Source organism: Meles meles, chromosome 14, assembly GCF_922984935.1.
Source record: "Meles meles chromosome 14, mMelMel3.1 paternal haplotype, whole genome shotgun sequence".
In the NCBI taxonomy this organism is placed as follows: domain Eukaryota; kingdom Metazoa; phylum Chordata; class Mammalia; order Carnivora; family Mustelidae; genus Meles; species Meles meles.
The window spans coordinates 17,581,772-17,595,660 of NC_060079.1; the positions used below are offsets into that span (position 1 = coordinate 17,581,772).

The 13,889-nt window shown below is 44.0% G+C and overlaps 1 protein-coding gene across 5 annotated transcripts in view; it reads right to left on the bottom strand.

Annotated features, from left to right (window-relative positions):
• The window catches only part of DCLK1 (doublecortin like kinase 1), a 359,451-nt gene that overhangs the window by 85,298 nt on the left and 260,264 nt on the right, over nucleotides 1-13,889 (bottom strand). For all 5 annotated transcript variants that reach the window (XM_045978157.1, XM_045978156.1, XM_045978159.1 and 2 more), the window contains exon 6: nucleotides 1,691-1,785. In XM_045978157.1, coding sequence (XP_045834113.1) covers nucleotides 1,691-1,785 — 95 coding nt within the window. The remainder of the gene's footprint in view (nucleotides 1-1,690; nucleotides 1,786-13,889) is intronic.

Here is a 13,889-nt window from a genome sequence, read left to right on the forward strand (position 1 = left end):
CACAGTCAGCAAGCAGGGAGAGAAGCTCAAATCCATGGCTAGGACTCTCGGTCACCATCATTTAGTTTCAGCAACTAAACATGAACTTGACCTTGAATCTGGGTTTAATTTGCTCCAAGGATGGAGAGGGATTAGTACGCCAGGTGTACTAAAGCAGACACTTCAAAAGAGAGACTATTCTCGGGAAGAGCACGACCTGTGCTATATATGTCTGCCCCTGCAGAAGGGGGCCTTGTGGGATAACATTTACTAGAAAAGAATACCCTCCTCTGCCTTCCTCCACTCAAGGGTAGACGCTTAGGGGCCTCCATGAATTCCGCCAGTTCTTCTTTTAGTAGTTCACTAATGATTCCTGTACTTGAAAACACCAAACCAGAATGTGGCCAACAACAAAGCCATAGTGAAAACACTCAGATGGAACGGAAGAACTGTGTTTTCTATCTGGAAAGAGCCTCTTTCTCATTTTGTTTTTCCAACCGAGACTCGGAGAGGATAACAGACTTATCGAAGGTAACAGCCATTTGGTGGAGGACCTGGTACCCAAGCTCATGCGTCATCAGAGAATCTAAACCCTCGACACCTCAGGCCAGGGGGCTCCGTGGAGAAAGACAGCACAACCTGACACTTGGTGGGCCAGGCACCCAAGGGACCGGGGTTCGACTGAGTCCCCTGGCCCTGCTTTTAGACGGCGGCACGTGGACGCAAGCTTGCGGGAGGCTTGAAGGGAAGAGTTTCCATCTTGAATGCAGTTTAAAGTTATGGAACTTAGAAGTTTCATTTTAAAGCACATAATAAAAGAAAGTAAACTAAGAATCCAGTCTCTGGGTTCAGAAGCTTCTGAGGAGCCCCTTCTTATTAAAACGTTCCGCAAGCGCCATCAGAAAACCTCCCAAGAGCACGTGTTCCTCCCCACCTTGCTCGTGAAATCAGGACAGTAAAAGGCCTTTGTTCTCTCCTCGGCACCTTCCCAGCCCTTTTATTCCCGCCTTGTATTACTGGAGAAGACACACAGTGCAGGCTGCGAGGGGATAAGAACGGTAGTTCTTCCCCATCCCTGGGCATGGAGAAAGGAACACTCTTTCCAGTAACTTTTTTTGACTTTGGTCTCCAAGCTCAGCCAACTTCTCTAACATTACACAAAAAGCTAATAAATAAATAAATGATGAAAGAGAGGGTGCTCGATGAGGGTTTCATTCACAAAAACACATGTCATCTGTACCCATCCCTTGGCCACGGGCCCTAAGCCACTCCGGACCACCATTCTGTGCCAGAAAGCATCCCCACCATGGCCTCCTTCTCCGAAATGACACTTTTTTCCTTTTCCTTCTTCAGGAAGGCTAATGGTCAGCGATGAGGTCTAATGAAACTCGTCACAACTAAGGAAGCTTGCAAACCAGTGCCAATAATGTCTTTGCCCATTCAGGACAAAAAGAGGTGGAGTGTTTAAAAGTAAGGCAGCAACGGTTGGCTCTTCACAGAGTTAAGCTACAGACAAATTGAGAGAAAATAAAAGCCCCGAGTTCTAGCTAAGAGAAACCATAGTCACCGTAAGTGACCCGCCACTGGTCACCACCTGCCCTCACCTGGTTATTACTTAGAGGCAAGCAGGGCTCTTGGGAGCTGGCCCCTGTGTCATTCTGCACGGAAGCTCACGCCAGGTCTTAAACAAGGAGCTTGCTTAGTTCCTTACCCTCTGCTTCCGCAGGCTTCCCGGGCTGGTGGGTGATGGGCTTGGCGACTTGCCCGAGCGTGGAGTAGACAGCTGACTACCAGGGGTTCCATTAACTAGAAGCGAAGAATCACAGAGAGAAAAAACGGCTTGTTAAAATTTTTTCATGACAAATCGTCTTCTCTGAGAAACAAGCAATTATAGAGGGACATTTGCTAAAATTCCAGACACCTTTCTATCTGTCGTCCTGAAAAACAGCTTCCGGGAATAATCTTCTTCAGAAATTCATGGTTTTGCTAATCCTGTGCTTATTATGGCATCAGGTTACACAAAAATGCTTAAACACGTACTCGGGACAACTTTCCGATGAATTTATTAACCGCACTGATAGATGTGGTTAAGGTCCTGAGGCGTTTTCCGTGGGATTCACCCTTACTTCTGTAGTTTAGCTTCCCAGCACCACCCAGTAGGAACAAATATTAGAAAAGCTCACAAGTAATTTTCCTCGTGCCTTGTTGAAAAAAAAAAAAAGACCCTTTCTTTTTACAGTTAAGATCTCCCTTCTAGAAGCTCCCATATCCACTTGTGCCCTATATACCCCTCCGGCCTAACTCTGAACGACCTGCCTTCAACGGGACAAACTAAGTGTCACAGACACTCAGAAACTCCTTGCAGTCCGTCTTCACTGAAAAGAAAAGCTGCTTTCTGATAGGTTTAAATCACCGGAATTCTCCCGGACTCTCCAGACTTTAATACAACATGATCACTAAATGCCATTCAAAGCCACAGAACTCAAGTAAGCAATTCTCTTCTCTGAGTCCCATCACCTCTAGGAACTGATCACACACTCCGGAGACGTGGCTTTTTAAAGCTAAATAAGGTTGCCACTCTATCACCCATACACAGGACAACATTTTCACATGTTTTATATCCATAGTCAACGACGGAGAATTATTAGCCACGAGCCACACACACACTGTTGAGGGTGCACGAGAAACCTTTTCCATGAAGGAGAGCAAGAATGCATTGAACTTACCTTCTATGAGTTCTAACATGGGCACAGTCTTAGAGTTTAACCTGGCAAGAGCAAGAGGAGAGATCCCTTCTCAGCACTAAGCCGAGCGCCGGCGGAACCGGGAGGCAGTTGGATTAGTTAAGGATAGCTAAGGCTGCTCCCAGAGCAGGCTGAATGAGATGCAGGATTCATCAGCAGATGCCTTTTCTGCGTAAGGCTGACGTCTTCCAAGCAGCAGTGGGAGGTGCGGGTTCTGTCTTAGGCTACATCAAAGGTGTCAATTAAGCCTCATGCCACAGCCTAGCCACGGGCAGCCCCCACCCCCGACACCACGGATTCCCGGAAGCTGGAGCTCTCGGTCCTTGGCTCTGAATCAGAAAGAAGTGCCTGGGGGGCAAGAGGCCCAGTGACTCATCCAAAAATCAAAATGACAATAACTTCTAAGACCTGGTGACTACCTGGGTGATAAGGACGCCCGCACACCATCAGTAGCCCAGTACAGTGTTTATTGGGTTTTCACAATGTTTGCACAAAAACTTAGTGCCCAAGAGAGTGGGAAACTCCTTGTTTTGTCATCTCCTCTAAAGACCTTTATAAAAATGTCACATAACCCATGCTGCACTTCTGTCCTTTTCCTTTTGAAGTGTATTTAGCAACGCCTTCAAAACAACAACAAACAACAATGGGGGGGGGCAGGGAAGCACTGAGAAGGCTTTAATTTGCTTGCATTCTACCGCCCTGTCTCTGTTTAAAAAACAGGGTGCTCAGGCCTCCTCATACTGGACTTCCAGCCTTCGGCCTCTGCAGGGGCAGGCTAGGACACAGGCAAGGACTGAAGACCCTTGGGCCTGGGCAGAATTTACAACTAACAAGGCAAGAGATCCCTCTGAGTTGACAGAAAGACAGGTTCTGTGAAAATCAGATTTTCTTTGTCCACTTCTCCACTTTACATCTCTACATCACACCTAAAGGTAACCCAGACTGAGGGTGGCGGGGAGAGCAAATGGGAAAGGAAGCAGAGTATTAACATTTTTTACTTTTTTTTTTTTTTAAGATTTTCTTTATTTATTTGACAGATTACAAGCAGGCAGAGAGGCAGGCAGAGAGAGCAGAGGAAGCAGGCTCCCTGCTGAGCAGAGCCGATCCCAGAACCCTGAGATCATGACCTGAGCCTAAGGCAGAGGCCCAACCCACTGAGCCACCCAGGCGCCCCAACGTTTTTTACTTTTGATTCACAAATTTTATGAAGCGAATGGGAAACGAAGAAAAAGAGAAAGTGGCTTCCAGGATGAAGCCTTAGTCTTTTCCAAAAGCAAAACAAAACTGCAACATGTTTGCATTTGGTTAAGTACCTGTTCTGTGTGCATCTCAGTTTATCAAAGACATTTTCTATGCATCAGTAAATGCACTTAAGCAAGGCTTTTACAGTACACTTACAAGCATATGTGTATACATTAGCTCATCTAACACAGTAACTATGAGGTGGGCACTATTCTTTTTAGAGAAGAGGAAACTGCGGCATAAAATGGTAAGCAACTTGACCAACAAATATGGGGACAGAGCCCCAAATATAACCAACACAACCCAGAATTGGCACTCCTCACTACCACATTTCCTAAGGCGCCAGCCTGTGAGTCTGCAGGGAAATCAGAAAACAGAGCTAGTAACCACAGTAAAGTATTTTGACGGGGGGGAGGTTTTGGGTGTTGCCTCTGAAATCCAAACAAACAATGGGGTCAAAGTTGCCCTACACCCCATAGAGAGGGTAAGGAAACCCAAGCTAAGTATTAGTAGGATTTTGCAGGTGAAAGAGAGCAGGGCACAATGAAGGAAAAGTGTTCCAAGGCCAGGGACTGTTTTGTGGCTAGGCCTGGGGAAGGGAGGAGTGTGGTGCACTGAGAAGACCTCAAGAAGTTGGACTAACTGGGAAATGGGCAGGAGGGAAAGAAACTTACTAATGAAGGTGAGGGAGTTGTAGGGGTCCCATAATGCAGGGCTTTAAAATTCATGTTTGATTCTTATCCAAAGGGCAATGACACCCTCTTGAATGATTTTAAGCAGGAGCCGGGAGATTAGATTTGTATTTTTAAAAGCTCTCAAGAGCTCTTGCCTGTCAAGAATGGATTAGGGAAGAATAATAACAGGCTCGGGGCTATCCCTAAGGAGAATGTCTAGGCAGAGGGAGTATGGCACATTTAAGTGTCCCATGGTCGAAGGGACAGTGGGGCTGGGTCGAGGGTAGTGCCGTGGGGGTAGAGGAAAATGGAAACATTCAGGAGAGATTTTAGAGGTTCAAAAGTGTAGGACGTGGTAATCAATTGGCTGAAGAGGATTGAGGCAAGGAGAGAGAGAGTAAGTTGGGAAGGACACAGAGAATTTGGACATGTCAGACTGAAATAACTTATGTGACATCAATCGCGCAGGGGAGGTTGGTAGAACTTGCCCTGTTTTCAATGCAGTAACCTGCCCAGAGAGGAACGTTTGGAAAGATCTCATTTGTATCTTCTCAAAGAACTGCACACGTTCCCCATGAGTGGTCTGTCCTGACACATTAGCTGTGTCTAGAACTTTGTCCCCGTCTTCAGGGCTAAGGACCTCTGGGTTTTCTTCTCTCTCACTGGGATGTCTCCTTCTTCTAAAGCCCCTGGACTCAGAGTTTCTCCTTCTGTTGCCCTCTCTCCAGAGAGAGAAAGCCCAAGCGCCAAACAAGCCATTTACGATCAGCCAGGCTTGGAACACAACCTGCTTCAGAGTCGGAGCGGCCTGCATTCTTAGGGTCAGAGTTTCTATTCAGACTCTTCCTCTTGGCCCCCTAAAAAGCATCTGCAACCTCTTAAAAACGGTTCTTGACATCCAGACACTCCCACACACCTTACTGTTGAATCACTGCCGGGACACATAATTCTATTTCATAAGTGCGGCTGACGCATGTATTGAGTTCAGTTGTTTTCATCCCGTACTACCCAAAGTGTCCGAATGCCAACAGAGACACCTATTTAGTAGAACTTATTAAAATTCAAGAAACAAAGGGCATTACTTTACAGAATTAAGTATTCCTTTATTAAAGGATTCCGTATTTCAAAGGGGGGAAACGTCAACTCAGTGTGGTTGTTTTTAAGTGGCCAGGCAGGTCTAAGGATCTGTCTGGGTTCACTCTCCTTTAGTCGTGGGTCCCTCACTCTTCTTGTTACCTCCTGAAGGAGAAGGGCTACACTTTAGGCTGGGTTATTCACAGATCCCATGACGATCAATCATGTAACTGGCCCCAAAGAGCCGTGTAAGAAAAGCCCTAGTTTGTGCCCCTGCCTTTTGTCCAACTGGGCCATCAACCCGAGCCCATCGGGGACACAACAGCATGAGTTGGTCATTGGATGTTACTCCTCCCAAAGGATCCAGCCATACCTTTCCCTTTATCATTTCAGAAAGATGATCCTACTCATCTTTTTACTCACTGAAACCATAATTCGGGGCCCTGTAATCAATGAGTCGGCACACACAGTGTGTACCACACACTTACGACGTGTCCGACTCTGTTTATTGGCCCCTGTCTCCCAGAACGTATTGAATAGGAAGTTACTTTAAAAAAATCTCTAGAATTCAGAAGCACTTGGTTTATTTTTACTAACGCATTGTTCCTTTTAAATGACTAGACCCACATGTATATTAATTTAGTAATGCCTTTGTGAACTTAAAGGGTTTCCCCTCTTTACAGTTTTGGTCTTAAAAGTCTCCCATGTGGAAGCTAAATATTTAAAGGTCTTAAACTGGTTCTGAAATCCCAGCAATCTACAAGCAAGATTACCTAATTACAAGGTCACTTTTTATTTTTATTTTTTTAAATTTTTTTTAAAGATTTTATTTATTTATTTGACAGACAGAGATCACAAGTAGGCAGAGAGGCAGGCAGAGAGAGAGAGGAGGAAGCAGGCTTCCTGCTGAGCAGAGAGCCTGATGTGGGAGCTCGATCCCAGGACCCTGAGATCATGACCTGAGCCAAAGGCAGAGGCTTAACCCACTGAGCCACCCAGGTGCCCCTACAAGGTCACTTTTTAGACATGAACATCTACGTTGTCCTTCCCCTACCTCCTTTCTGCACATAAGGTGGCTCGTGTATTTGTGCTGCTGCCTTGCAGCACAGGGGGTCTGGCTGTGGATCTAGGGGGCAGGGATTTAGACGTGTTGTTGAGATCTGACTGCTCGCCTTAGACTTTCTCTCATTCCCTGATCATGGAGGAGGCTATATATACTCTAAGATCTCTTTCCCCAGCCCTTGTCCATTGCTTGCCACATTACTGAAAAGAAGAAAAAGAAACAAAAGGCAGATGGGGTCAAATAAGGCCAAGAGAAAACAGACAACTATCTCATGGGGTGGAGGGTTGGGGGGACTCTTGGGGAAAGATGCTTTTTCCTAATTCTATCTTCATAGATGCTCAACCCACAGGTGAGGTGGATCTCTGAATTTCTGTTTATCTATATTTTCTTTTTTTTTTTTTAAAGATGTATTTATTTATTTGGGTGGGGGAGGGGCAGAGGGAGAGAGAGAAGGTCTTAAGCAGACTCCTCGGAGCACAGAGTCCAGCCTGAGGCTCGATCTCATGACCCAAGATCACAACCTGAGCTGACACTAAGAGTCGGTCACTTAATCAACTGCACCACCCAGGCGCCCCTACATTTCCTTCTTAAACTGAAATAATGGGTTCAATTCAAATGGACTGTCTGCTGAGAATAATGGGAATTGGGGAGTCCACAGAAACTGTGGAGGTATGGGAAGACCTGGCTCTATGAATTATTATTATTTTTTTTAATCAAAGAGACAGAAAGACAGCACAAGCAGGGGGAGTGGCAGGCAGAGGGAGAAGCAGGCTCCCTCTGAACAAGGAGCCTTATGTAGGACTTGATCCCAGGACCTTAGGATCATGACCTGAACCAAAGGCAGCCCCTTAACTGGCTGAGCCACGCAGGTGTCCTTATGAATTAATTTTTTTAACAAATATTTGTAAAAAGGCCCTTGAACACCAGGAAGCCTAGGCAACTTGAACAGATCCTAGTACTTCTCAATTCACTCATCTGGTCCATTTAACCAGTACTTACTGTGAACTCGGAAGAACTACAGAACATAGAGTGTGTAAAGAACTCCTGTTCTCAGAAACTTATACCTAGGAGGGTGATATGGTATGTCACCTACAGACTAGGAGCCAAGTCAATTGTCACAGATGTCACAGGTGGAGAAGAACCTAAACAGCAAGGTGATCAGGGGACGTTCAATGGAGGTCATCTGGGCCAACTGGGTGTGTGCCCTTTGGACAGCTGAAGGGGCAGAAGAAGGCTCCTCGGATTCTGAAAGGTGCCAAGTACAAAAGCCCAAGGGGATCTGGGAGCAATATAAATTAGCTCACAGGATGAAGCTTACGTCCAGAGGAAAAGGGGGAGATAGAGCTGGAAAAGAAGACTGTGGCCAAATCAAGAAAGTTTTTCCTATGAGAATAAGGAGTTTGGACTTTCTTGGGCAGACACTAAGTCATGGCAATGAGTCTGACATCAGTGTGCAAAGCAGATATAAAGGACAGAGGAAAAAAGCAGGGAGGAGGCCACCTAGCAAGCAGTTTCTGTAGCCTATGAGAAGTTGGAGCCCTAGGATAACACTGCAAAGAGGAAGCCAGGAAGACTAGTGGCAAAGTGAATATAGAAGGGGAGGGGGGAAAGGAGTTGAAGAGGATTTCAGGGGAAAAGGGGAAAAATTTAATTCAGCAATAAAATAGGGTCATTGGGAGACCTCTGATTTAAAACTATGAAAATGTGGGGCACCTAGGTGGCTCAGTAGCTTGAGCATCAGCTTGTGATTTCAGCTCAGGTCGTGATCTCAGGGTCAGGGAATGGAGCCCTGTGTCGAGCTCCGTGCCCAGTAGAGAGTCTGCTTCTCTCTCTCCCCCTTTGCCCCTCCCCCTACTCATGCATGCTCTCTCTCTAAAATAAATAAATGAATCATTAAAATAATACAAATTAAAATTATGAAAATGCGTCCGCTGGGATCCCAGAACAGGCTGTGGTTATTTGGAAGGAACTAGGTGTGTAAGGTGGATGAGGGTCCTGGGACCGAAGGGCTCTCAGCTCCTCTGGTCCCCAAGTGGGTGCTCTGCCCATCCTACTGGATACTGCAGGATGGCCTGCCCTTACAGCTGAGCCTGGGAGTCAGACGTGGAGCAATTCTGTAGTGACCCCCTCTCCCCCACCAGGGACAACGTGCCTGGAGGATCCTCCCCTGCCATATGGGTTTGCCCGCTAAGATGGATCTTTCCTGGGTCACCAGTGATGTCCTCGCTGCCAAGTCCTATGACCACCTTTCAGTTCTCATGCTACTAGACTTAACATCATTTCTGGCCTCTCCCTTCATCTTGAAACTTTGTGCCCTGTGCCTTCTGTCACTGCTCTGTCAAGGTTCTCCTGTCTCTTCCGATGTGCTCTTATAATTGCAGATGGTTACCATGCTTCCATGTCCATCCTTACTCTACGAACCTTTCACTGGAATGGAGGGAGAGGCATCCTGCATTTCTAGTATTTAAATCATTACTATATGCCGTGATCTCCCAAATATCTATCATTGGTTCAAATCTGACTCAAACATAGCTCCCTATTCCTAATTGCCTACTGATGTTTCCAAAACAACTCCCACTCCACACATCTGAAATGGACTCACCCACCACTCTGCCTCAGTGCTCAAACCTGCTCCTCAGCGCTGATTCCCTTCTCCTCTTCTGGCCTCATGTCCAGTTAAATTCCTGATTCATTTCCTTTTCAAGGTCTACCCCATTCCCAACATTGCTGTTTAAATTCCAGCCTGACAATTTCTTTCCAGGATAACTGCAGCAGCCTCATGGAGCCCTCCATGACCCTTGTGTAGCCATTCTCTCTACTACTTGTGTAGCCATTCTCTCTACTACCTCTCTCTACTCTCTACTACCATTCTCTCTACTACCGTACCACTGTTTCTAAAATTCAAATAAAAATCAAATCATGGTCTTACTAAAATTCTCATTCATCCCCTAATATCCGCAACAAAACACATCTTCATGAGCCCATGCAATCCACAACCAACGTGGCTACCACCATCTTCTCCAACCCTTTCTTCCAACCTATCATCTGTTTTTATTGCACTAGCCACTGTTCCTTAAGTACGCCATACACTTTCATGCCTTTGGGCCTTACCTCACATTGTTTCTTCAAGTGGTGATGCCATCCTGGCAGGATCCTTCAATTTGTTATCCTTTTTTCTTGGAAGTTTTCCCTGACCGCATGAATGAGACCTAACCCTTTCCTCCTCTGGGCTGTCATGGCACTTTCTACACTATTAGAGTTAAGTGGTATATATATGCTTATCTCCCAACTTGAAGGCCGGAACATAAGCAACTTGAAGACAAGAACAGTGGTTTAATCATCTTTGTATCCTTGGGACCGAATACACACCTGGAACACGGCAGATGTTCAGGAAATATTCATTTAATTAATATGGGGCTTTTCCAGTGAGGAGTTCATAAAGGCAACTGATATATTCTGCTGCCTGCCCCCTACAGAGAGTGGGTCAAGATAATGGTTCAAAGCTTTGAAGAGTACCTTTGGAGACACTCGCCAGTGGAGGGTGAGCACTAGCAGGAATTGGTAGATGCAGGGAAAGAGAATGGCATGAGGACTGAGTTTTACATGCAAGAGAAAATTCTAAAAACACAAGAGATGACTCATCAACCCCCTTGATCCTCTTGGTGTATTTGGTTTTCAAGAATTCCCTCAGAACCCTAAAACAGCAAAGATCCTCCATAGAATGTATAAGGCTGAAATCTACATTGTAGGAAAGGACTGAGCTAACAAAAAATAATAGTTAGAAATCTGCCTTTGAAGATGTTTGATACAAATCAAAAAAAGTTGACATATTGGACTAGAAAGCTGATTAAAATTCTCTTTGCTTCCCCAGCTTTGATTCCTGTCTTATCTACATATGTTGCATAAAATATTTTTATATAACTGTAAAAAAGGAAAATCTGAATAGCATAAATAAGAAAACTTCAGGATTTCCAGAGTCATATACAAGTGTGAAGCCCGGGGAGAACAGAATGGTGCTTCAGTCATGGTAGAAGGTCATTAACTAAGTCACTCAACTTTTCCCTCCATCATACGTTTACCCTTGTATCTCCAGCACCGGCACTGCTGGTCAATGGTGGAATCCCAGTGCATATTGGATGAATGAATGGTTGTTGCAGGAGGGTTCCTGCCTTAGACGACAAACTTGTAAAGGGCAAGAAAGTCCATCAGCTGGTTTGAATTGATGGCACCCATTGGGGCTCCATTATGTTTGCCACTGGCTTTACAGAGAGTCTAAAGAGGTGTTATTTTTTTTTTAAAGATTTTATTTTTTATTTGTCAGAGAGAGAGAGAGAGAGAGAGAGAGAGAAGGATCACAGGCAGACAGAGTAGCAGGCAGAGTCAAAGGGAGAAGCAGGCTCCCCGCTGAGCAAGGAGCCGGATGTGGGACTCGATCCCAGGACGCTGGGATCATGACCTGAGCCGAAGACAGCTGCTTAACCAACTGAGCCACTCAGGCGTCCCTAAAGAGGTGTTATTTTATGATAAAAAGGTGACATCTGTTTAAATGGAAATAAAAATTCTAAAGCAAACATAAAACTCCAAAGTTCTTATAAGTGATCCATGAAGAGGTCAAAATTTTGAAATCTGTAAGTATTAAGGAGGGCTGCCATAATGAAAATTCAAGATAGGTAAAAGTGGTTTTCTTTACTTTTAATATTTATCTTTAATATTAAGAAACGAATATAAAGCAAAACTAAACATCCGTTTTTATTGAAATAAAATTAGTGCATAGTATACTTTTATTTTGGAGATATTTTGTTTTAACTTCCTTGTGCAGATAAAGGAATTTGTTTAAAAGAATTTCACTTTTAAATTACACATTTTATGAGACGTCTGTGTTCCAAAGATAAACACACATGAATAAAGATTCAACCCATATTAAACACTCTTTATGGTACTTTTATATATTCTTGTTTCTTTAAGAAGCAACTAAAAACCACTTTTCCCATTCCTTAGTGATAACCACATTCAATTGTCTGGGGGCTCATTACTCTTCATGTGTGTTATTAAGGCTCCTGGTTTCTCTTTTTCTTCGAGTTCCAATTGCCTTTTCAGACTCTCTCTGTGAAGGAGATTAATAATAATTCAACAGGTATGTGAGTTATGTTATCTATAAATTATTTAGGGGGCTTGACCTATGTGCTTCTTGAGCACACAGGCTGTTTCTTTCATCTCTGCATTATCAGTGCCTAGCAAATGCCTGTACTTCTTGCTTCTGAATGTGTCAATGAATACCTTACATTAATAAATCATCTCTAGCTTCTTTCAGTTCCAAGAAGAAGAATGAGTAAAGGATGAAGGGAAGATTTATAGGGGATTCTCATTCTTGTTCTACCACTGACTTACAAGGGAAAGTTTCTGTCTACCACTGACCATACATCATGAAGTTGGAGTGAATCATTTCACCTCCTGGAATGCTGGTCCTGGGACGAATACTTGGGCTTCTATTGCAAAGTGTTAGGTTGTTGTAAATTACACTGTTAAACCAGGTACTGTATTAGTGATTTCCTGGAGATCAAGTCTCTCATAAACAGAGGTGAAGAAACAGGTATCAAGGATGGCGAGCCTGCCTGGTCTGAAGCACTGGCAGCCCCAGGCGCCAGCCCGGAGCTGCCATGATTAACTCTGTCACTCTGGGCCAAGCAGTTACCCCAGCCCTCACTGCTTCCTCATTTCTAAAAACAGGCTATATTATTATATAACAAATAATATTATCATGTCTTGATTGTAGTTGGTAGTTGGAAGTTGGTTAGGAGAATCAAAAAAGATCAAAGACAGAAAAATCCCATGTAAACTCTGATGTCATTTAAATATAAGTTAACAGTATTATCATGAACAGCAGCATGGCATGAAAACTGAGCAAATCCCAACTTCGTACTATGCTCTAATCTCTGTATAATGTAGGATGATGAATACTGGAAGTAGAAATTGAACAACTGAAACAAAAACGATTTCAAACTTTGAGTTGATGCTTTAGGGGGAGAAGCCTAGATTCTTTAATGTTACAAAGTCAGGTTCATGGTGATAATTGGGTTTGGGGCCACATCAGTACTTAGGGGTATGAAAGTAAAATTATCCACGTTCTAGTCTTTATGATTTCTGAAAAAAAGGGAATAGGCCATTTTAAGAAAATGGTGATGCAATTAATGTAGAGATAATTCAGTGTTCCTTTCTGCTGGTTTAAGGGCCATGCTTGAGTGGAGCTGGGTGTCTTAGGCTAGCACATTGGAGGGCACTGAGGCAGGCATTCCCTTGATACCTATCATCTGTGACTGCCCAGAAAAGAAATGGAAACTGGACTTCCTAAACTCTGGGCCCAGGGAAATAGAGTGGTCTTGGGAACGTTGACATAATCCACAAATTTGTGACTGGGTATTGCTGCTCTGTAAACCTCTCTCTTTAGAATCATCCAGAGGAAGGTGATAAGATTTGGCAGCAAGTCAGAGTCAAGGGACAGTCATTGCCTATTATAAGCTGTTACACAACAAAGAAATGGTTGCATGGCGTACTTTCTAGATCAAAATACAAAACTTTCTATGCATAAAGGCCTTACGTTAAACAAAATGCGACCAGTGCCCCTTAATTAATTTTGACCTAGAAGGTAAAAAATACCTCAAGTGAAGTTTAATTTTAGAATGGATTCGGGTTTTCCATATAAAGTATCATGTCATCTGTGAAGAGAGAGAGTTTGACTTCTTCTTTGCCAATTTGAATACCTTTTATTTCTTTTTGTTGTCGGATTGCTGTTGGTAGAATGGATTCAGATTCTACTCTCTTAATGGAAATGACAGTACCCAGCAGGGCACACCTATCATAGATTCCAAGTTAGTGCTGGTCAGATCAACCAGATTTTAACTAAAGTTGAAAGGGCTCAGGGAAACAAAAGAGAAATGCTTGTTTGAAAAAAAAAAAATCTCTTGATTCTGAGGTTAATGCATCCTTCCCATTTTAGACTTTTAATTTTTTTTTAATATATTTTTTTTTAATTTGTCAGAGAGACAGGCACAGCGAGAAAGGGAACACAAGCAGGGGGAGTGAGAGAGGGAAAAGCAGGCTCCCCGTGGAGCCAGC